The sequence below is a fragment of the Carassius auratus genome, chromosome 17, assembly GCF_003368295.1.
Source record: "Carassius auratus strain Wakin chromosome 17, ASM336829v1, whole genome shotgun sequence".
Classification (NCBI taxonomy): domain Eukaryota; kingdom Metazoa; phylum Chordata; class Actinopteri; order Cypriniformes; family Cyprinidae; genus Carassius; species Carassius auratus.
This window is the reverse complement of record NC_039259.1, coordinates 5,519,205-5,541,617: the sequence shown is the minus strand read 5'-3', so window position 1 is coordinate 5,541,617 and position 22,413 is coordinate 5,519,205. Positions and strand designations below refer to the sequence as shown.

At 36.0% G+C, this 22,413-nt stretch overlaps 1 protein-coding gene across 3 annotated transcripts in view; it reads left to right on the top strand.

Moving 5' to 3' along the window:
* The window catches only part of LOC113117032 (CAP-Gly domain-containing linker protein 4), a 50,665-nt gene that overhangs the window by 9,394 nt on the left and 18,858 nt on the right, over positions 1-22,413 (top strand). For all 3 annotated transcript variants that reach the window (XM_026285397.1, XM_026285395.1, XM_026285398.1), the window contains exons 4-9: positions 901-994; positions 1,123-1,284; positions 1,394-1,512; positions 12,270-12,515; positions 15,173-15,308; positions 16,488-16,619. In XM_026285397.1, the coding sequence (XP_026141182.1) occupies positions 901-994; positions 1,123-1,284; positions 1,394-1,512; positions 12,270-12,515; positions 15,173-15,308; positions 16,488-16,619 (889 nt within the window). The remainder of the gene's footprint in view (positions 1-900; positions 995-1,122; positions 1,285-1,393; positions 1,513-12,269; positions 12,516-15,172; positions 15,309-16,487; positions 16,620-22,413) is intronic.

Below are 22,413 nucleotides of genomic sequence, written 5' to 3'. Positions count from 1 at the left end.
GTTACGTTGCTACTTAGACCTTCGTATTGTGACCTTATCAAAGAACCCAATAAAATGTGAAAATATATATTCCAAATATTTAATATAGGCTATAGGGAATTGTACTAGTGATGGTTCGTTCGTGAACTAATATTTTAGGTGAACGAATCGTTCTCGTTCATGTAATCCACTGACTTATATTTCTCGATCACCGAAGTTCCTCCCTCCACAGCAGCACGCAAGCTCGGCGTTATTAGCAGCGCATGCGCAGCTTGTGAACAGCTCTGTGAACTGTTTCATCCTGTCAAAGAGTTACTCCAGATGTGACGGAGCATGTGATTTGTTGAATGTAGTGAACGAATACGATCTTCTCGTTTGTGAACGAGTTGAATGAACGAGTCTGACCAAACAATTAAAATGTTTAATTATGCAAGAAAACCTTACGCTTTGTTCATCTAAACAACTTATTTAGACTATGTATTTAATGCGATCATGCACACACTTTAATAAATCCAAATCAGTTTTTGCCAAGTAAATAGGTTCGTTGACTTAAGATATAACACATAAGACACTCTTTTTCACCACCTGCTGGCGTATTTGTGTATAATTTGAAGAAATGGTCACTGAACGAATCAGTGAACGAATTTGAACGAATCATTTTGGTGAACGAACTGAAAATCAATGAATCCTTGAAAGAATCAAAATGTCCATCACTAAATTTCGCGCACTTTTTAAAAATTTATTTAGTTTTTAGTGACCCACCCCGCAATAGAGTGCCAATTTCTTAACCCGCCCCAACCCGACCCGAGGGTTATGAGACGACTCACGCATCACTAGTGTGTGTGTGTCTCTGTCAGCGTGAAATCTTCAGCTGAATGTCATTGATTTATGTACTGAAGTGAGTTTGTCTTTGTTCTGTAGATTCTGAAAAGAGGCTGTGGTGTCAATGACCGAGATGGTCTTACTGACATGACTTTATTACACTACTGCTGCAAGGCAGGGGCTCCAGGAATAGGTGAGCTTGTATTTAATTAAAGAAAATTCAAATTTCTTTGTGACAGTTTGCTTTAGTAGAAATCTCAAGGACAGATCACTGCTCCAGCACAGCACAGGAACCGATATGACAGTCACTTCTGATTTCAGGTGACGCTGAGAGTGCTGCCAGTTTCGCCCGTCAGCTGTTGTCTCTGGGAGCCGAGCCGTCCTTGCGCAGCCGTTGGACGAACATGAACGCTCTCCACTACGCTGCATATTTCGACGTCCCTCCCCTCATCTGTGTGGTTCTGCAGGCGTCACAGCCAGGAGGTGAGTAGAGATAATGGAAAGACAGTGGGAATCAAAATTGCTGTTTGAATCTCTTGGCAAACTCAAGTGCTTGCGTGATGATGTCCGTATGTGGTCTGTTGGGTTTCAGAGGTAGATGCGACCTGCAGTGATTTTGACTTTGGCACTGCGCTGCACATCTCCGCCTCGAATCTGTGTACCTCTGCAGTGAAGTGTCTGCTGGAGCTGGGAGCCAACCCCGCTTTTAGGGTTTGTCTTTTTCTTTATGGCTACTTAACAAAGCCAATTGAAATCCAGGTTTCTTTGTTGTTCAAGTATTTGTTGTAAACCTACTTTCTCATTTTGGAGACGTGACACTGGTAGTACACCACACGTTTACTTTACTCCAGTAGACCAGTTTCGAAGATAAAAAGGAAAATATTAAATAATACAATATTTTACAATTATTGTGCATTAGATAATAACAGTAACTATAATTATTGTATAATATATAAATAACAATAACATCCTCATAATAATAATAATAATAATAATAATAATAATAATAATACATTATTTCAGAATGACAATGTTTTACAATATTTATATTTTGTAATACATATACTATTATTATTGTTGTTGTTGTTGTTTTATACATGTTTTTAAAATGTTCAACATATAGCATGAGGAAGTGTATATATATATAAACTCATTTTACACTCGCAGAGCATCACCGCTAGGCGTCATTCTCCTCACAAACAGCAGATGTCACTGAATTATTGATATTATTGAAACTTTTGTAAAATGCATGCATTTCAGTTCAGCGGGCCTTTTAGTAGGGCGTTAGTCAGAGAGCTTTGTTTGCATGTAAAGGGTTTATCAGCTCTGCTGCCAGAACATAATATAGGAACTGGCGTCATGCTCAACCTTTGCCGTTTTCTTCTCTGTTGTGAGGCAGCCAGAGTTTTCCATCCTTCATTTTTTCCCCCGCGTTATCTGTGCCAGTGGTGCGGCTTGTTTGTTGCCAGTGTTTTTCTCTGGGCATCTGTCCATTGCTCGTCAGTCAGGAGATGGGTTTTTTTAGCTCGGTTTTTTGTTTCTCAACCGACACTCTAATAGAGATATCGTCAGTGCGGGGAAACAAACATCAAATCATCTGATAACGTCGTAACAACAGGCTTGGCAGACTTTTGTGTCTGTGAAGAACCTTCTGGAGCAGGTTTAGCCATAAAAATATGCCTTGTTGCCAAGCAACTACACTGACAATAGGAAACAAAGGTAGAAAATGTGGGAAAAGAGTTTGGAAAATAGCAAACTTGTTGTTCACTGTCATCTGTTTAGACCTGTTTTGCTTTACACTGGCCTCTAAAAAAATATTTTTGCACTGCACAGTGATCCTTTTGACTATTTCAAATAGATTGTTCATCTTCATTCATTTTCTCTTATGATATTATTTCATACGCCTGCCAGTGGAGTTATATGACCATCTCAGTGAGTCATCCTTCATCTGACAGATATGGAGCTCTACATCATTATGATGCTGATATGGAGTACCTGATATCTCTGCAGACACGTTTGATAACCAGTAGGGTGCAGTCTTGTGCAGTGGAAATGAGGTACACTAAGGAAATGGGTTGAACATTTTTTTTATAAGGTGCAGTGTCGGCTTCAGTTTCAGAAAATATCATTTTGTTGTTTGCTGTTCGATACCAGAGGAGCAAAACCAAATATCACCTTAATTGTGCAAATTCCTGTATGACATAAGCAGTGATTGAGGCAATGAGCCGTTTCACACTAATTTTGTAAAAAAAAAAAAAAAAAAGACAATCCTTCCTGTTGCTGTATTTTCCTGCTTGCTTTGGTCAGCCTCATGAACTTTATCTTCTGAGAATTATTTCATTATAAGCAAGCCCATCAGACCTCCTCAACAGAAGATGCTTTCATTTGATGATACAAAGTGATGATTCGGCACTCTGTGTGTGTGTGTGTGTGTGTTTGTTCATGTATGCGGTTTTACTTTGCATGTCTGTTTGAATTTATGCATGATTTACTGTACAGGCATATGGATTAGAAGACGAGCAATGCATATAAACCTCTGATTATTGTATAAATTACCATATTTTAAGGACATAGCAATCGACTTTTCTACCAAGGAGTTTTCCAAACTGCTTGCATGCTGAGTAGTGTCATGCTAACAAACTCCTGTCACGATGATGGTGATAAACATTTAGTCAGCATCATTTTGGATGCAGTTCAATGTTAACTTTAGCTGACGGGGATATAACCTAAGCACAGGTTAGAAGGGTGATACTTGTCAGGACATTCAGACCGACAGTCAGCATATCTCCCATCTGTGTGCACCTACATCATCCATCTCTTGGATATTTTTTTGGACTGACGAACAAAGTCGGGAACCCTTTAGGTTTTCTGTGATTCAGCTAAAAGAAAAAGATGAAAGTGAAGGTTTGGGTAGTGTGTGTTTGTGATTGCAGAAACACAATTTGCAGTTTTGTGTGAAAAGAATCACCTGTAGAAAAGCTGCCTTCCAAAACCCAGTGAGCTGCCTTGCTGTCTACTGCCTTTATAGCTAGCATACAAACTTTCTTTAAGGTCAAATTGTATTTTAGTTTTGATGCAAATGTTTGTGTATTAGTACACCTGAAGAAAAAAAAATAAATAAATAATAATAGCAGGACTGTTGTTTCATTTATTGGTAGTTAATTTCACAAATAATTACAAATAGATTAGAAGTAACTCATTGAATTAAATGTGAAAAATTTAAGTGGAAAGACTAAAGTAGTATTTTCTTGAAAACTGTTAACCTGTTTTGATTATTTGATTTATTTTGATTTGATTTAATTAGATTTTGCTGAACATTAGTTCTGCTCTCGACTAAAGATTTTTCTGATCAACTAATAGTCGTTCATTTAAACTATTAGTTGACTAATCACGTTTATATTAATAAACCATGTAATGTGCAATTATTTCAGCTTCCACACAAACTCTCTCCAATTAGGGCATATTCTTCTAGGTTAATGTTAGAGCGAGCTACTTACATCTTTCAAATGATAAGCCACTTTTAAAGTCGATGATCAGAACAAATGTTTGCATGTCCTGACGGATGTACTGTAATTAAAGACCAGCTGTAAATTATCTGTCCATTGCAGATTAGTGTTGTCACGGTACCAAAATTTCAGTATTCGGTACCGATAACAGTGAAAATCCACGGTTCTTGGTACAAATTTCGGTAGCAAAGCAAAATACAGAAATATGCTAATTAAAAAAAATAATAATTATCACTAAAAATAAAACAATGCCATTCTTTATACTTATTTACAATTGTGTTTAAGTTTTTCTACAAGTAATATAATTACGAAAAACAGTAAACAAGTTTCACCCAAATTTAATTTGTCCTTTAATTAATGAAATTTAAACACATTTAATTTTTTGGTGAAAAAAAGATGATTTGATATTAAAATCAAAACTTGGAAGAAATATTTTGTGATTTATTTATTTAAAAAATAAAGTTGAATTTTTTTTTTTTTCAACAGTAGTAGCAGTATCACATACATTCTACTAAATAATAGTAATATTTCTAGCACGATGCCTTTATGTAAAAATGAGCTTTTATTTTGACGGGTTGCCGTGAATACCTGTAAATTGACACTGGTTTTACTCAAATGAAACAGTAAAATGCTTGTAAAGTGACTCGGAACAGTTCTGGTGATGATGTTTATGTATATATGTCTTCATTGAGATGGACACGCGCTTCAGTCTATGATGTAAACAAACCCGTACGTCTCTGCCATTCATTCATTCACACAGAGATGCGCAGAAGTTTCCTTTTCATGACTGGATTCCGTCCACGTTTTCTGCTTTGTGGAAATAATAGTGCAGTATGCGTCAAGAACCAGGTTGACCGGGTCCTCTGTACCACCGGTACTTAAAGAAACCTGCTACCATCACATTTTAATTTTTTTAGTGCCGACTTGGTACCGAAGTACCGGGTCTTTTGACAACACTATCACGGACTATGTGATTTCGCCACTTCCTGTGGATTTTTTATTTATTTAAGCAACTAATGACATTTTGATCGACTTCGAATACATTGATACAACATTTTAAATTAATCTGATGTCCCCAAAAATTTATATGTGAAGTTCTCAAATCTCGAAATACCCCTCATATAATTTTTATAGCTTGTTGAAATTTCCACTTTTAGGGTATGAGGGTATAAGGCATGAGGGTATAAGGCGCTGTTTTTTGTGTTTGTCCCCTTTAAATGAAAATGAGCTGGTGCTCTCAACACCCTTTTCAGTAGAGTGTGGAGCTTCAAGAGCACATGCTCACGGGCATAACATTACCAGTGTTATGGTTTAACTGGTGGTGACCGTGTTACTGACCTAACATTGCTTCCAAATGCAATTTTTAACTACCACATTCATATTTAAGAAACAGTCTGGTATAGGGCTGGGACAACGCGTCGAGGTCATTGATGACGTCGACGCAAAAAATAAGTCAACGAAAAATATGCACATCGATTCGTCGACCTGTTTTTATTTCTCTAAAAAACGTTTGCAAAACGTTTACCTTATGTGCGCTGAATATACGCGATGGCCGGATCAACATTCTGTCCAACATTATATAACCTGTATTTTTCTGCATTGATCTTTTTTTTGGCGGCTGTCAAAGCCTTATTTGATCGGTGAATGACTGCTGCGCCTGACGGGGCGCGTACGAGAGAGAGCCCCAGCTGCGCGCGCACTCACAGTCTTCAAACAACACGAGCGCTTCTTGCTCTCTCTCTCCTTTGTGCATATTAATCAAAATCATTAAACACGATAGAAAAAGGGCGAAACTCCAAAATTTCACGTGGAGCATTCAGAGATTTTTTTTTTTCTCCATGACAGGCTGCTGGCTCCAACTGTTAATTATTATTATTATTATTTTTTTTTTTGGAAAAGCACTCTCTGTATTAGCTTATTTTCATTCAGATATGTAAATCAACATATAATATTATATATTATATGTTAGTAGTAATTGTAAGTAGTCAATTAATGGGGAGATAATCGAAATCGAATCGGTCTGAAAAAAAAAAAAATCGTTAGGTTAATCGATGCATCGAAAAAAAGGGCATTTCCTTTGAAAATGAAATTTAACCACCGTGTCCTCAGTGGTTTATGGAGACTCTTATGTTCGTTGGTGCATCCCAACACACAACACTTTTAATGGCTCTTTGGCGTTGACATTGTACCTCCAGCAGCAGTAATGGCGGACTGCTGTTTCTCACTCAGGGCTATGTATATGCTAATAGGGCAGAGAGTGTCACAAATAGATGGGACTTTCCCTGACTATTAAATAGTAGTGAGAAATCTGGAACTGCTTCTGTGAACAGACTGTTTATCATTTATATGAATTATAAAACAATGAGTGGGTGGATTTTTACCATTATAGGCTGGTTGTTTTCACACACTGCGACCACACAGCTTTGTTCAAACACCTTATAAAAGTGAATTTTGTATTCAATGGCACCTTTAACCCTCTCATATAAGCACTCATTATCTGTTATTGTTGTGGTTTCCAGTGGTTTGTTGTTGCTGTTGTCTCTTCTCCTTCTACCATCTTGGTTTCTCCACACTGGGGAGTTTAACGTTAACATGTTGCTAAGCTAACAAAGGAGGTTTTTTTTTTTTTATTATTTTTAATCACTGAACTAGGCATAATTCATTCTATGGTTTCCTAATTCCATATATCAGATGCTGCTTCATAATTTGGCCAAAACTATTTTATTCTACCTCTGATTGAAGTTCATCCACAAGGCCTTAAAATGCTGTCTATTTAGGCCACTCACTAGATTTCGGAACAGAGCTATTGTCTTCATGCTGTGGTAGTAAAAGACTCGCTTGATGTATGGAGCTGCAGGAGGCCACCCAGTGGTGTTGTTTATCTATGAACCCATTACAAATTGAGAGCCCTTAGTTCCCAGTTGTCAGGAGCTCTACATTTATATATGTCTGAAGATGGAAAGCAACTCCAACACTGTACCCTGCTGTCTAAGAAATGTGTGGTACATCAAACCCTTTCAGCTTTTCTTGATGCGAAGAGAGGCTCTCAGAATGGAGAGATGGGCAAGCACATTAAGCCTAAAGCCCGCAGAGAGCCAATGGGCCGAGGAAAAGTGAAACACAGTTACTGCTCGCTCGCCAGCCAAGCCATGTCAAGGACGACGCATTTGTTTTGGCCATCTTCCTTGTCTGGTTCCAGCTCGGTGCCTGCCACAACACATTGTTGGATAAGACAGAAGGGCACAAGAAGTCCAGTACTCGAGCAGTTTGCTGTGCAATACATTTAAAAATGGCATTGAGCCGTGCTGCAGTAGAGGTATTGTGTTGTTTGGCTGGAGGGGGCTGATGAGACATACTGTTAAACATATTCATCTAGTTCTTGCTGTGTCTTTGCATTCATTGATTCAGTTTAGCTTGCACCAGTATTTTCTGTATTTTCCAGAAGTCGCACTGGGTCAAAATCAAATTGTTGAGAGATCATAAACAAACAAACAAATAAATAAATAAATAAATAAATAGATAAATCATTTACATTCATTCATGTATTTAGCAAATGCTTTTGTCCAAAGTGACTTCTAGTGCACTCCGGCTATACACTTTTTTTTTAAATTTATTATTATTTATTTTTATCAGTATGTTCAATGATGGTAATTGAACCTACAAACTTTTGCACTGCTAGCGGAAATAAAAAAAATAAATTCAGTTGCGTCGCATCATTGTGTAAGTTACATTGTGTTAACTAAATTAAGAATTAATGTAAATAAAAACATTATTACGTAAACTCATTAATGTAAAAAAAAAAAAAAAAAAAATGAATTACCAAAGATTCATTTTATTTTATTTTACAAATTTCAATTTAAAGGGGACATGTGACGTTGCTAAAAAGACCATTATTTGATGTAATGAAATGTGTGTATGTGGTTTAAGGTAAAAAACAAAAACAAAAAAAAAAACAGATTATGTTCCACATAATGTATGTTATTGTTTCTCCTCTTTGCCCCGCCTTTCTGAAACTCGTTGAATTTTACTAGAGGTCGGCCGATTAATCGGCATCGGCCGATTGTGCTGCAGATTACGCCGATTTATAGGCAGGCGCACTGGCGGACAGCTAAGCATTGTTGTGGCACTCCCTCTGAGCAGCTCACTGTCTGCTGCAACGGCTTGAGTATGTGGTAGAAATTATTGCCCAATTCAAGTCCCAATTCGCCTACTTATACTACGACCTAAAAGTATGTACTTTTTTTGTGAGGAAAAAGTACATACTTTTGAGTGTGTAGCAAAAGAGTATGCACGTTCTGGGACATACTTCGATGACGTAATGCTGCTACTTACTCAAAACCTTTGATTGCCGCGTTTCTTTTTCCTGTGAAAAGGGCATCATTGGCAATGCGCTAGTTAATGAGGCACTCAGTATCTTCATCGGACCCTACAAGATAAACACGGTACTTTTTTAGCACAACATAAACCCAATAATATTATGAGACAATAAAATATAACTTTAATTAGGGTTAAACATTTGAATTCTTACACTTAAAAGCTGAGGGCGCATCTCCGCTGCTGCACCCGGCTGCCATGTTTACATCACCGCAAAGCCATCGCAAAGCTCCTCCCTCCCGCACGCAATGGGTTGTGGGCAATATTAGCACTTAGAGTGTGCATTGATCTGCACTTCGAATTCTAACCGGAAATAGTAACCATCCGGGTATCTTTGGAATACTCTTTTCAACATACTACGATTTGGGACGTACAAATTCTAGTTTCGCATACTATTTAGGACGGATAGTATGCGAATTGGGACTCAGCACATGATTGTTTCAAGAGATTCGTTCATTTTCAGTTCTTTCACCAAAATGATTCGTTCAGAATCGTTCACTGATTCGTTCAGTGATCATTTCTTCGTATTACACAAAATATGCCAGCAGGTGGCAAAAAACAGAGTGTTATGTCTTAAGTCAACGAACGTATTCACTTGTTACAAAAACTGATCCTGCTTTATTAAAATGTGTGCACAATCGCATTCAATATATAAAGTCATATTAAGTTGTTCAGATGAACAAAGCATGAGATTTTCTTGCCTAATTAGCATTTTAATTGTTTAGTCAGACAGTTTGTATATTATATGTTCACATTCATAAATCGTGGATTAAACGTGGAGTTCTGTATGCTAAATATCAAAACAAGCGTATGTGCACAGTACCTATAACTGCGCTTTGCATTTTTTAGAGCTTGAAATGCTAAATGGCAGACTAACCCAGTTTACTCTCATTAATTTCGTTCTCAAACGAGATAAGCTATGCACCAGTTCATTTCATTCATGAACGACATGCATCCGTGCATTTAACTCGTTCACGAATGACATGTTTCAGTTCAGTCATTTCATTCATTTCATTCTCTAGATCTAGTTCTGACTCATGAAACTCGTTCATTGAAGGGCGTATTCGTTCACTACATTCAACAAATCACATGCTCCTCGCATCTCATACTCGAAAGCTATTGGCTCGAGGTTGAGTAATTCTTTGACAGGATGAAATGGTTCAGTTACCCAGTTCACTGAGCTGCGCATGCGCTGCTAATAGCGCCGCGCTGCTGTGGAGGGAGGAACTTCACTGAACAAGAATTATGAGTCAGTTGATTATGTGAACGAGAACGATTCGTTCAAAAAGAATGATTCATTCACGAACGACACATCACTATCTCACACAGCTTCAGCTAATGGCAGGGCAAAACAGCCTGTTTCAAAAATTACATTTTACCGTACTAGAATTGATGCCAAAAAGTATTCATACTGCAAGTATTGTGTGAAAGTAGAAACACGTTTAATTCAGACGAAACTTCTGGGCTGATTATAACGTGCATGTTAACTTTCCTCATGAAATGTGTTTGAGGTCCAACAATATCCTCCACGATGGCATTGCTCATGGTTCAGTGCACTCTTGATCAGTTATGAGCTCCAGGCTGTGTAATATGTGTGAAAGAGCTTCGATCTCATTTTAATTTCATTTTTCCTGTAAAACCTGATAAAGTATCATTTGTGAGCAGCACTTATTTGATTACAGCCTTTACCAGTGAAACCGCTATATCTCCACTACAACAGCGCCTCCTGCTGGCAGAGAATTAATTTGCAGTCTGTGGGAAACACTGTCTGTCATTAAACATAAACAAAAAGTGTGCTTCAGAACTGTTTTGAGAGGGTGGTTAAGTTTTGAGCCATGTATTATTACCCTACATTGGGCTACTACAAATATTATTATCTCGTACCCTGCAATAATAATTTGCTCAAACTTACTTTTATGAGATGAATGAAAAAACAAACAAAGAAAATCGGCAAAACATATCAGCCAAAATATCAGCATCATCTATCAGCCATCGGCTGCCCTAAATGCTAAATGTCGGCAATGTCATCGGCAAGTGAAAAGCCCATATCGGTTCACCTCAAATTTTTTATAAAATTTTTAAATTACTAAGCTCATCGTTCTGAAAAATGAGGCGTTCTCTGATTGACCAGATATCTAGTGCGTTGTGATTGGCCGAATGCCTCAATCGTGTAATGTTACGCACCTTAACACTCTAATGTCTTTGGTGCCTGACAGGTAGGATAAAATGTCAGAACACCGCAATGGAATAAAACACATTACAAACAGTGGAACAGTATTGTAAATAAAACTTAACCACTGATTTCTAGTTGTTATCCTCTGTTGGAAGGCCAAACAAAGTAGCTTTGCTTTCACAACGAAACGCACAACTTCTCAACAACATGGCACCTGCTGCAACAGTTAGAATAAAAGTTACACCTTTTTTCTTTGCATGAACGTTTGGGCGGCTTTAGTCTTTTGCAACTTGACAGATCTTTTTTATGTACCGAGAGCTTGCAACACTCCAAAGATAAAGTAAAAAATTCAGAACAGGAAGGAAAAAAAAAATGTGTAAAACATAAATTATTGTGGCATTCAATATAATTATTATAAATGCCAATCCTAAATGATTTAAGGTGAAACTTGAATTAAGTGTGTGTGGGAAATAAGCCATAGAAATAAACTTGGGCTCATGTAACCTCTCTCATTCAGCACAAATCCAAATGTGTGGACTTTGCTTATGTTTTGTGGGCATACGTTATAATTGCATTATATAAGGTGCTTTGGAATATAAATTGCAGCACATTTCAGATAGTGACTCAGATTCTCAAAAATAGGGTAACACTTATTTTTTTCATAACATGATGGCTGAGATGTTTGTAAAATAGTGTAGCATTTCCAATAAAGAATTAGTTTTCTTTAACAGGTAGCAGTTTAGCATGACTAAATGCTGCATTCAAATAAATTGTAATTTAATTTTAAATAAATAATATTTTTTTTTAAATAAATTTTAAATAATAATAATATAAAATTGCTTTAGTAATTGCTTTAATAATAAATACATTTAGAGGTAGATACTCATGTTGATATTTTTCCCCCAGTTTAGTTAATTAACTATTAATTATAATTTCTAATTTTATTTATTGTGATTTAATGTGTTTGAGTTTGAGGCAGCCATCCTAACTGAGATCCTAATTAAAATTTTCATAAAAATGCAGTCACTTGCATGATTAATTAATAAATAAATAAATTCTCATTAAATATCTTCAGTTTTCTTAGACACTTTATGTTAGTCGCTGGTAGTGAATCCAAATACATTTTTTAGAGATTTGTTTGACTGCAGCTTAACTACTTTACATTATAAGTAGTTTGTTAGCTGGAGATTCCCTAAAGCTGACTCGTGGTGATTAATAAAAGGACGATCCATCCTGGAAATTAAAGTTGTTCTGAGAGATCTCCCTTATTTTACAATGATTCTGTGATGCCATGTGGTGGCCAACATGTTACTTAGACACTTTATGTTAGTTGTTAATATTTAATTCAGGATATTTTTATGTATGTAATTTATGTTTGTTTTTAGACATGTTTTCATTGAACCTTATCTTTTTAGAATGATAAGGGCCAGTGTCCGGCTGATGTTGTTCCAGAGCCTCTCGACATGCCTCTTGAAATTGCTGATGCTGCGGTCCAGGCTAAAGAGCTGCGCACACTGCTTCAGGAGGTCCTCCCCAGACCCGATGCTCTCCTCCCGCTCCTGCCAGCCCGACCTCCAGGTCTCCTCTCGGATAAAGCTCGTACCCAGCTTTCAAGTATGGGTCTTCACATTGGAGACAAAGTTATCATTGCTGGTCAAAAGGTACTGCATATTTCTTAATTTCTTTTACCATGTAATGGTCAAACAGACACAGTTTATTTATATTTTTATTGCAGTGGCTTTATTTGGCATTCACTACAAAATATCAAACCTTATCTTCACTTTCTTAAACCACTCTTTGATTCTACTTGATCATATGCTGATAACGATATATAGCGATCTGTTTTAATTTAGTCCCTTAAAATTTCTCTTGTGTCCCATACATAGTGGGAAAAAATAAATAAATAAAAAACATATTTTGTGGTAAACAGGTTGTTTTTGAAACTCGGTGCTTTTAAATAGGCTAAAGCTTTTTATTTCATTGCTTTTTATTGCTGACTGCAGTGTTAATATTTTAATTATAGGCCTGAACCACAAAAACAGTCAAAGTAGCACAGGTATATCTGTAGCAACAATACATTGTATGGGTCAAAATTATGGATTTTTATTTTAAGCCAAAAATCATTAGGATATTAAGTAAAGATCATGTTACATGAAGATATTTTGTAAATGTCCTACCATAAATATAACAAAACTTAATTTTGATGTTGTAATATGCATTGCTAAGAACATTTGAACAACTTTAAAGGCATTTTTCTCAATATTTTGATTTGTTTGCACTCCAGATTTTTAAATAGCTGTATCCCAGCCAAATAATTGCCCTATCATAACAATAGGCAATCAATGGAAAGCTTATCAGATGATGTGCTAAAAAAAAAAATATATATATATATATACATATATATATATATATATATATATATATATATATATATATATATATATATATATATATATATATGTATATATATTGTATTTTATTATTAAATTTATGAACCTTGTGAATGGTTTTGTGGTCCATGGTCACATATAGTCAATTGTATAATACACATAATTGATTTTTTGGACAATATCTCTGGCTATTGTCGATACAAGATAATCGTCTTTCAACTCAACCCAGCAATGGGAGGTTATCACGCGGCCTTTTGCAGTATGTGACCATCTGCTACACCACTGAGCAGGCAGCACATTGCCTGGTTTTGGACTGCCTTGTTGAGCACAGTAGCATTGAGAAAATATATATTTTACACACTTTAAGCGCTTTTATTTTCCAAATGTAATAGGATTACTCCAGCGAATTGTTCAGTTTGTAATGCATATCAAACAAAAAGCCTCATACCAAACAGTTCAGTACAAATACGTGTATCATTCCCATCCTAATAATCTGTTATATCTTATTATACAATCCTTTTTTGATGTGGCTTGCTTGTCTTAATATATTTGAGGGGCTACTTTGTCTATGTGCAACAAATATCCCCACAGAGGTGATTAATCATGAAAACCATGAACATTTTGACATTCTGGGGTCATTTAATTTGTATAGAATTTATATGCATGTATGTGTGCATTTTTAAAATATTAAACATTTATTCGTTTATCATGTCTAAATGAACCACAAACAGCAAGGTAAAAGCAGTGTTTAATATGAAAATTTGTTTGGGTAAAGAAACCTAAACCCTTTAAATATACACATTGGCAGCGTATAAAAAATAATAAGGTGATTTATATGTGTGAAAAAAATCTAAGAAATGTGTGTGCTTGTTGTTCCTCGCATCAAATGTTAAGACAGGTTACAGATGCTAGAGTTCAAACATAACAGGTTTGCTGTGATTGATATTGATTGAAGCCGTTGAGAAGTCAAATTTAATAGAACCAAGTGCACCCCCACACAATGTTCCTCACAATGAGAGTTGTTGGAAAGAAATTACTTTATGCATTGCTCCCAGCCAAAAACTAAGATGTCACTGAACGGTTTCCTAAAGCTGCCACTCAATCAAATCTGTCCTGTATGTTGTATAACTGTCTACGATTCACTACAGCTAAAGGCAGCTGCATTGCAAGCTGTAGGCCATTGTGACATCATCAGTAATGGACAGGGATTCAGCCGGGGCTCTTAAATCCATTTGCAGTGGGTAAGGACAATAGTGGGTCAGAAACCTGAAATAAGAGTAAAGAGACCACAGGGCTTGCTCATCTGTATTGTCCTTGCCGAAATAATTCCTTTTACTATTTTTTTTTTTTTTTTTTTTTTTGGCTGACTCTTGCCCTCTGTTGCCTACACATCAAATTATCCATTAATGAAATCCTCCTCCACATTGGGACTAAAGTGAACAGAGTGCCTAGAATCTGCAGATTGGCTAATCAAAACCCCATTATCTTCAGGGATCCTTGGCGCCGCTGGCTTTCTTTGATCCCCATTTTACTTTTAACGTTATTTTTATCCAAGCTCATTTGCCTGTTTATGAATGTCGGCACATAAGAAAACAAGGTCGGCTCTCCGGCGACCGGTCGAGCTCGCCTAAATACGTGCCGCTGTGTGCGAATGTGCTTGTTTGTTTCTGGAATAAAGAAGTAATCACTTTTCATTGCCCTCCGGAGTATAGACGGAGATAAAGAGAGCGTGAAACAGGTCTATTGAACATGTATTATCGCCTCGGCAGCCCACACAGCCGGAAAACTATTTCTCACACTGTCCCCACAGAGCCTCCCCTCCGTTTGTTAAAGTGTTTCAGCAGGATGCTCCTGTGGTCCCGTGATTGAATGCGTTAAGGAAAAGTGTAAATCTTAGTTTACTCTTCTGCTCTGGCTTGTTTTCTAAGGTCGGGACTCTGCGGTTCTGTGGCAGTACAGAGTTTGCTGGTGGTCTTTGGGCTGGAGTGGAGCTTCACCAACCAGTGGGCAAGAATGATGGATCGGTTGCTGGCGTTCAGTACTTCAACTGCCCGATTAAACATGGTAAGTGCATCAATGAAAAAAAAAAAATGTCCGATATGATAGTGACTTGCAAAGAGAATTGTCAAGTAATTAGCTTACTAATAAGTTAACCTGGTGCAACAGAATTTAGGAATGAGTCATGTCTGTTCCATAGAAATCTTACATTTATCCAGAACGTTACAAGTGTGATCTTGTGATATTTTAGCCCAACTAGATAACTACAGAGTGTAATGTTCACTTACTAGTTATTCTGGAGCAAAAGCAGCTATGATTTTGAAAAGTGTGTTATAATAATATTTAACTAGTAATGGCTAATGTGTACTAAGCATCGAACAGTCTCTATTAAATTGTATTGTTTGTCTTTTTTACTAATTAACCATTTATGGAAGTTTTTTTTTTTTTTTTTTTTTTTTAGCTAGCTTCAACCATGCAATCGTCACAGAGTGGCATTTTATCAGTCACATGCTTGATCTGGGATGCGTTTCCCAAAACAACTATGGTCACAATTTCCATCATTTCCAATACAGTTTAATAGAAATAACGACCATAGTAAACTAGTTGGTTTTTGGTTTTGGGAACCACTGATGATATTTCTTCATATGCAACTATATATATATATATATATATATATATATATATAAATAAACAAACAGAGGGGGGATGTTTTGAAACATTTTAATTAAAATAAATCATGAGAACATGAACTATATGACGTCATGCGCTAATTAGCATATTTATGATGTAAGTGCGTCGTATGCTCACATACTGCAATTTAATTTAGCCATTTAATTTAATTCTCAATAAAACTTTATTTTTTTTTATTACTATATTTTGAGGTTTATGTAAACAACGGAATGAATATTACAATGACTGAAACGTGGTCCATTAAGACCAGCTCTCAAACGTTAATCTGCTCTAATGAAATCAAATACACATACAACAAAGTCAGTGGTTGTGCTGTGACTGATGTCGGCTATACTTGCTTGTAAAATAGAGTTAGAAGCAACAGAGTATCTTGTTGTTGTTTTTCTTTACTAAAAGTTCATATATATATATATATATATATATATATATATATATATAATATTACACTATTATTTCTATATATATTTTTTACAATGTAACATCGCACCCTACCAGGCAAAATTTTCATGTAATGTTTATAGTTGGCAATCATCATTTCTCTCTGTCCCTCTCCAGGAATCTTCGCCCCCCTTTCTAAAATCAGCAAACTATCAGAACGCCGGAAAAGCAGTCCACGCCAACCGTCCGCTCCCGTTCCCCACCCAAGACGGATTGACTTGGCGCGGGTCACGTCCAAGGTCAACACAGGTACATCTCTCATTGACCTGGTTGCTTATTAATCCACTTTACAGCTCACAAACCCAATATCAGGAGGAACCCAGCGGCCACCACAGACTCAAAGCTAATTACCATCCCAGAGGACCTGCTTGATAAATAAACTTACACAAGTGTGAACTGTGATGGTGGTGATAAAGCATTTGGCGTTACCGCTTTATTTTGTCCCCTTTGGGGTTGTAGGGACTATAAAAAGCCATGTGAGCACTGAGGAATCATTGAGGGAGTTGATGTCACTTGTGTGCCATTACAGCTTTCACCCCGGGGCCCGTTTATACAGATGTGACACCCACCGATGTGTGGAGGGAATTAAGCTAACATGCATAATCTCTGCTTTTGTCACGTATACAAATAAAAGAGGACAAATGACTAATTTAAAATCTTCCTGTATTATCATACATGACTGAAAACCTCAGAGGGACTTCGTTCAAGGGAAGCTGACATACTTTTGAAAAGTATTCCTGTTGTGATGATATATTCATTACAAAAAAAAAAAAAAAAACCTTCATCATTATTTGTGATGGTTTTGTGAACCAGGTGGAATATTTATACTAAAAACAAATCGCTAGGTTATATAGGTTTAATACATATTTTTTGACAGTTTCTGTATGTTACATTGTTAGGCCAGTATTTTATAATAAATAAGTGGATCACTGAATCATTCACTCAGCTAATTCATTTAAAAAATCATTCAGGGATTAAAAATCACAACACTTTGCATTGCCTTAAAACATGCAGTGTGAAATAGACTAATTGTGAATACTGCCTGAAATGTAAGATACGCAATGTTGCATTTCCTTTTATTGAACTATTTTATAAAAGCAACATTAAACGTGCAGGTTTTCTTTTGAAAATCAATGTTGCTGTATGAATATCATCTTGGCTGTGGTTATCTGCGAGTGAATCAAAGTTGTGCTGATTTTCAAAACAACATCTCTTGATAATATGATATTACTTGCATACTGCATAATGAATTGCATTCATATGATCATATTCTAGCCTACATTTTAAAACCATTTGGACCAAATGAAATTAACTACGAAACAAAGATTTGAATAAAAATAGTGAAACACAAATAATAATGACCAGTGACAGGACCAAAGATATCTCATTTTTAAATTATAATGTTGAATAAATAAATGAGTAAAAAAAAAAAAAAAAAAAAAAACACATATGCAGACATATTACTCTATATAAAAAGAAAATGCTATAAATGTTAAAAAACAACAACAACAACTTCAACTGATGAACATATCACCCACACACAGTTCCAAGGGCATCATATTTAAGTACAGTATACCATACATAGGCTATCTAGATATCCTGTAACCTCCTGGGACTCTCATTTCTCATAATATACGTCTCCAGAGAGAGGTAGTGTACCCTCACAGACTTCCATTAGTGCTCAATACTGATGAACAGCAGTTCCTCTTATCACCTGACTAGTTAAACTAGAGATGTTCCTTTTCTCTTTCTGTGTGGCTTGCTGAATGTTGGCTGGTCTTTACCAGGTTGGTGTAACATTGTTGAACTGTTTTCCTATTATCTCAGAGACGAGCATTTCCACGCTGTCTTCCTCTAGGGCCCAGGTATTGTCCACCCAGACAGCTAAATGCAGACATATGGATCTCAATAACTTTGTGTGGCAATAGAGCTTTTATGAAGAGCCCTTAAGGCATTGTAATACAACAAATGTTTGTTCTAATTCCCCTTTTATGTGTTTTCTATCCGTTTTTTTGTTTTTTTTTTAATACACGTCTAAAAGTTCATAAAAAAATCTGACAGCAGCATTTTCTCAATTGTCTTGAAATGTCACCATGCAAAAATTCTTAATACTAAAAATAACTATTGTTCTTTAATGTTTAATTACTTTTGAACCAGTTATCCTATTTTAATTATTTAAAAAGTGTTGTAAAGTGGAGATTCAACCAATAAACCTAAAAACCCATTTAAGGTTTTTCATTATAAATTTGTTCAAACTCAAAGTGGAAGTAAAGTCTGTAATGTGTGCATAAAAAACTAACAAACACAAAATAAAACATTGGCATGGGAGATGGGAGAAGTTTTTCATCAGAGTATAAAAAATAAAAATAAAAAATAGTAGGGATGCACCGTTTCCAGATTTTTGGGGTTCGGCCGAATACCAAATCCACTAAGATTTGGCTGAATCCGAAACCGAATACCAAATCCTACTCGCATATCCCATTAACACAGTAAAACACATTGATGAAAAAAAAAAAAAAAAAGAATAGGCAACATTATGCAAGGATGACAAGTGAGGAAAACTTTTTTGACAATTACCAAGCTTATACCCAAGTCAGTGATGCACGGGTTGATCCAAAATGAGCGGGTGCCTGCGGTCGCCCGTGGTTATGAGTCATTCAAAAATATTTTTAATGATATTCGGGTCGCGGTCGGTCGGGTCCTAGTACTAGACACATTTTTTAAATACATAGGCCTACATTTTATTGGCTGAATAACTGGCATGAAGATGACGCACGAGCTCAGTCTGCACATAGAGATGGAGGCGGCAAAGAAGACTGCATGGGGAGCAACGTTGCTGTTTTTGGTAAAACATCATTTTGATGACTTCATTAAGTTTTGTTTTATAGAAAACTCTTTTTAAAAGATTTTCATTTTGTATAAATTGTATCTTATTTTTGATCAATCTTTTATCAATCAGTTGCCCATATTTAATAAATAAGAAGCAAATATATAGCCTAGCAGACAAAGTAATAAGGCGCCGGCAGGATCACTTGCATTGCATGTGAACTAAACTCAGCGTGTCTCACAGATTTGAGAAATATAGGCTATATATTACAGAAAGCTTGAAATGTCTTTTAAACAAAAATATTCAAACTAAAATAAACGTGCTACTCTATGATGATCTAATACATTTGAAATGTGTCTGCATCGTCAACTTCATCTTTGCAGCAACACAGAAAACACCAGTTTATTACTAAACAATTAAATGACTCCTTGCATATTTTCGAACCAGCAGGCCATTCTGTGTTGAGGGATATTTATAAATGCGCTCTCCCCTCATGAGCTCTGATCGGAAAAAACCCGAGCCTCAATGTCTGCTGACCTTGCAGAAACATACAAATAGACATAAGTTTTTTTTTTCTTTTTTTTTTTTGCCTGGTTAGTTTTGCCTTCGTTTCTTTGGCCCAAAGACGCTACGATGAGCATTTACTGCTTTTTAAAAATGCGGGTCAGGAAGCGGGTCGGGTACAATATTTTATTTTGATTTTTTTGCGGGCTAGTTGAAAACGTCGGTCGGGTGCGGGTTATTAATACATTGACCCGTGCATCACTGACCCAAGTAAACAACCAAAACCTTTCAATAAAAGTGCAGCAATGCAAAGTGAAGTGTTTTTCTTTTCAAAAATCATAATATGTTTGGTGAGTTAACTGATATAAATGTTATTGTACATTAAATCAATAAACATGGATAGTAGGCTGTTTAGTTTTCGTTTATAACAGTAGGATAGGCTACGATTAGAACAGTAGCCAAATATTACGGAAGATCACACACATCTTCTGCATCATAATTAAATTAACGTTAAACCTCTAATCTTTTACATGAAATGAGAGTTTCATTTAAAAAAAAAAAAAAAAAAAAAAAAAAAAAAACAAGACGCTCTGCATTAACAGGTGACAGCCGGTTGCGAGTCTGGGAATGAATGGCCCCAGCAGTACTGAAAACTCTTTCACTGGGCACAGAGTTTTACTGGCGCACATAGGTAGATTTTTGCCAGCAGTGGAAATCGCTGCTGGTTTGTCTTCCACCACTGAAGAGGATCCTCTCTAAGAGGAATCAAAGGCTCACAAGTCAGCACCCGATGTGACTGGCTGGCTCTGTATTGCTACGGTATAAATCGTCCCAGCCGCTCAAGATTCCTGAACAGTTTAGTTTAGAGCGAACTGTCGGGACTTGTTCCTCCTCATAGAAACACCTTCACTTAATCAACGACGGTGTGACGTCGACCAGCGTAGCGCAAGCCTAGGGTTTGGTTCGGTGAAAAAAAAAACCTAAGGTTCGGCCGAAACCGAACCCCCTCAAAAAGCCCAGTATTCGGCCGAATCCGAATCCTGGATTCGGTGCATCCCTACAAAATAGCACTATGGCTGGACCAGAATATACTGTTATTCGAATATTCGATTAGATTCGTTCGGTGGTTTAGCAATCGATTTTCAATTCTGAGATTCGAATAATCTTCTTATATTTTCTGCTTTTTTGCAAGGCAACGACTGACGCATTTGTGTTGTATTCCAAAGAGCAACGTTTGAAGACAATTTGAAACTGGCCTACCACAACAGCACATACATTTTGAAAGATCTGTGATTAGTACACTTATAGTATATTATAGGGGTAAAAAAACAAGCTGCTTTTTCTTTGAAAATACTTGAGAATATGGCAGCCATAAAAAAAAAAATCTTACAGTAGCCCGGCCTAATAATAATTTGTATTAAAAGTATTGCTGTTAACAGACCTATGTTTTGTATCACTAGTGCAGTGTCCGTTTTTGGAGCATACAAGCCCTGCCCCCATGAGGCGCGCCGCTTTGGGCTCTCACTGTTCTGTAGTTTATTGAAAAGTTTATTCATTCTGAACGTGTCCGTATTGCACCAACATGCAACACTGCACTCCCTTGGGTCTGCAGCAACACACCCCACACGCATGAAGTCGATTGGATGAATGGTTCTAGACACAATGTAAATGCAAACAGACAGACATACAGATTCCTGCCTTTATTAGAGAGAAGAATATTTTCAGCCCCTCCCTCCGAAGCATGGAATATTCTATGTTGATTACTACCGAAGCTTTGAAGCTCAAAAAATGGTATTCAGACCAGCCCTAAAAAGACTGAGTACTTTGACATAAAAAAAAGTATGAAGCAGCAGTACATATAGAATAAAGCACAGGAATTTATGTCTTCATTGCTAGGTGATGTCGAGTGGTTGACATATATATATATATATATATATATATATATATATATATATATATATATATATATATATATATATATATATATATATATATATATAATATTATTATTATTATTATTATTATTATTATTATTTTTTTTTTTTTTTTTTTTTTTTTTTTTTTTTTTACAGCCGATGCCAATATCTTTGAAATCAGGGTATAAAGCCAATACAATTTTATTTATTTTAATACATTTTTAAGACATATATATTTATATATAAATATAAAATGAAATGCTTATAGATGACAAAGTTTTTTCCACAAATGAATATTTAATAAATATAAAATGAAAAAGGAAGTAAACTGTACCCAACAGAACACTCTGTATTCTAGGAAGTTTAAATATAATTTATTATTATTATTATTATTATTATTATTATTATTATTATTATTATTATTATTATTATTATTATTTTATAAAGCCAAGGTAACACTAATTTTACATACTACACACAGTGGAAATTTTATTTTGGTTTCATATGATGGAGTGTAGCATAATTTGAAATCATTAATTTAATTTTTAAACCGAAAGTCTTGCAGAGGAAATTCTATCATGCAGGTCGCATGCATACTTCACAAGATCTCACAATTAGATTTGACTAATTTTGCAAGGTTTGTGAAATTAAAAAATTCATTAGCCATTCAAAGATTGCCCCGAACGCATTGGCCAGAAATATCTATTGGCCGTTGCCGTTATTTGAAAAGTTAAAAATATCAGCCGATATATCGGTCTTGGCAATATACCAGTTGACCACTAGCGATGTCCCGGTA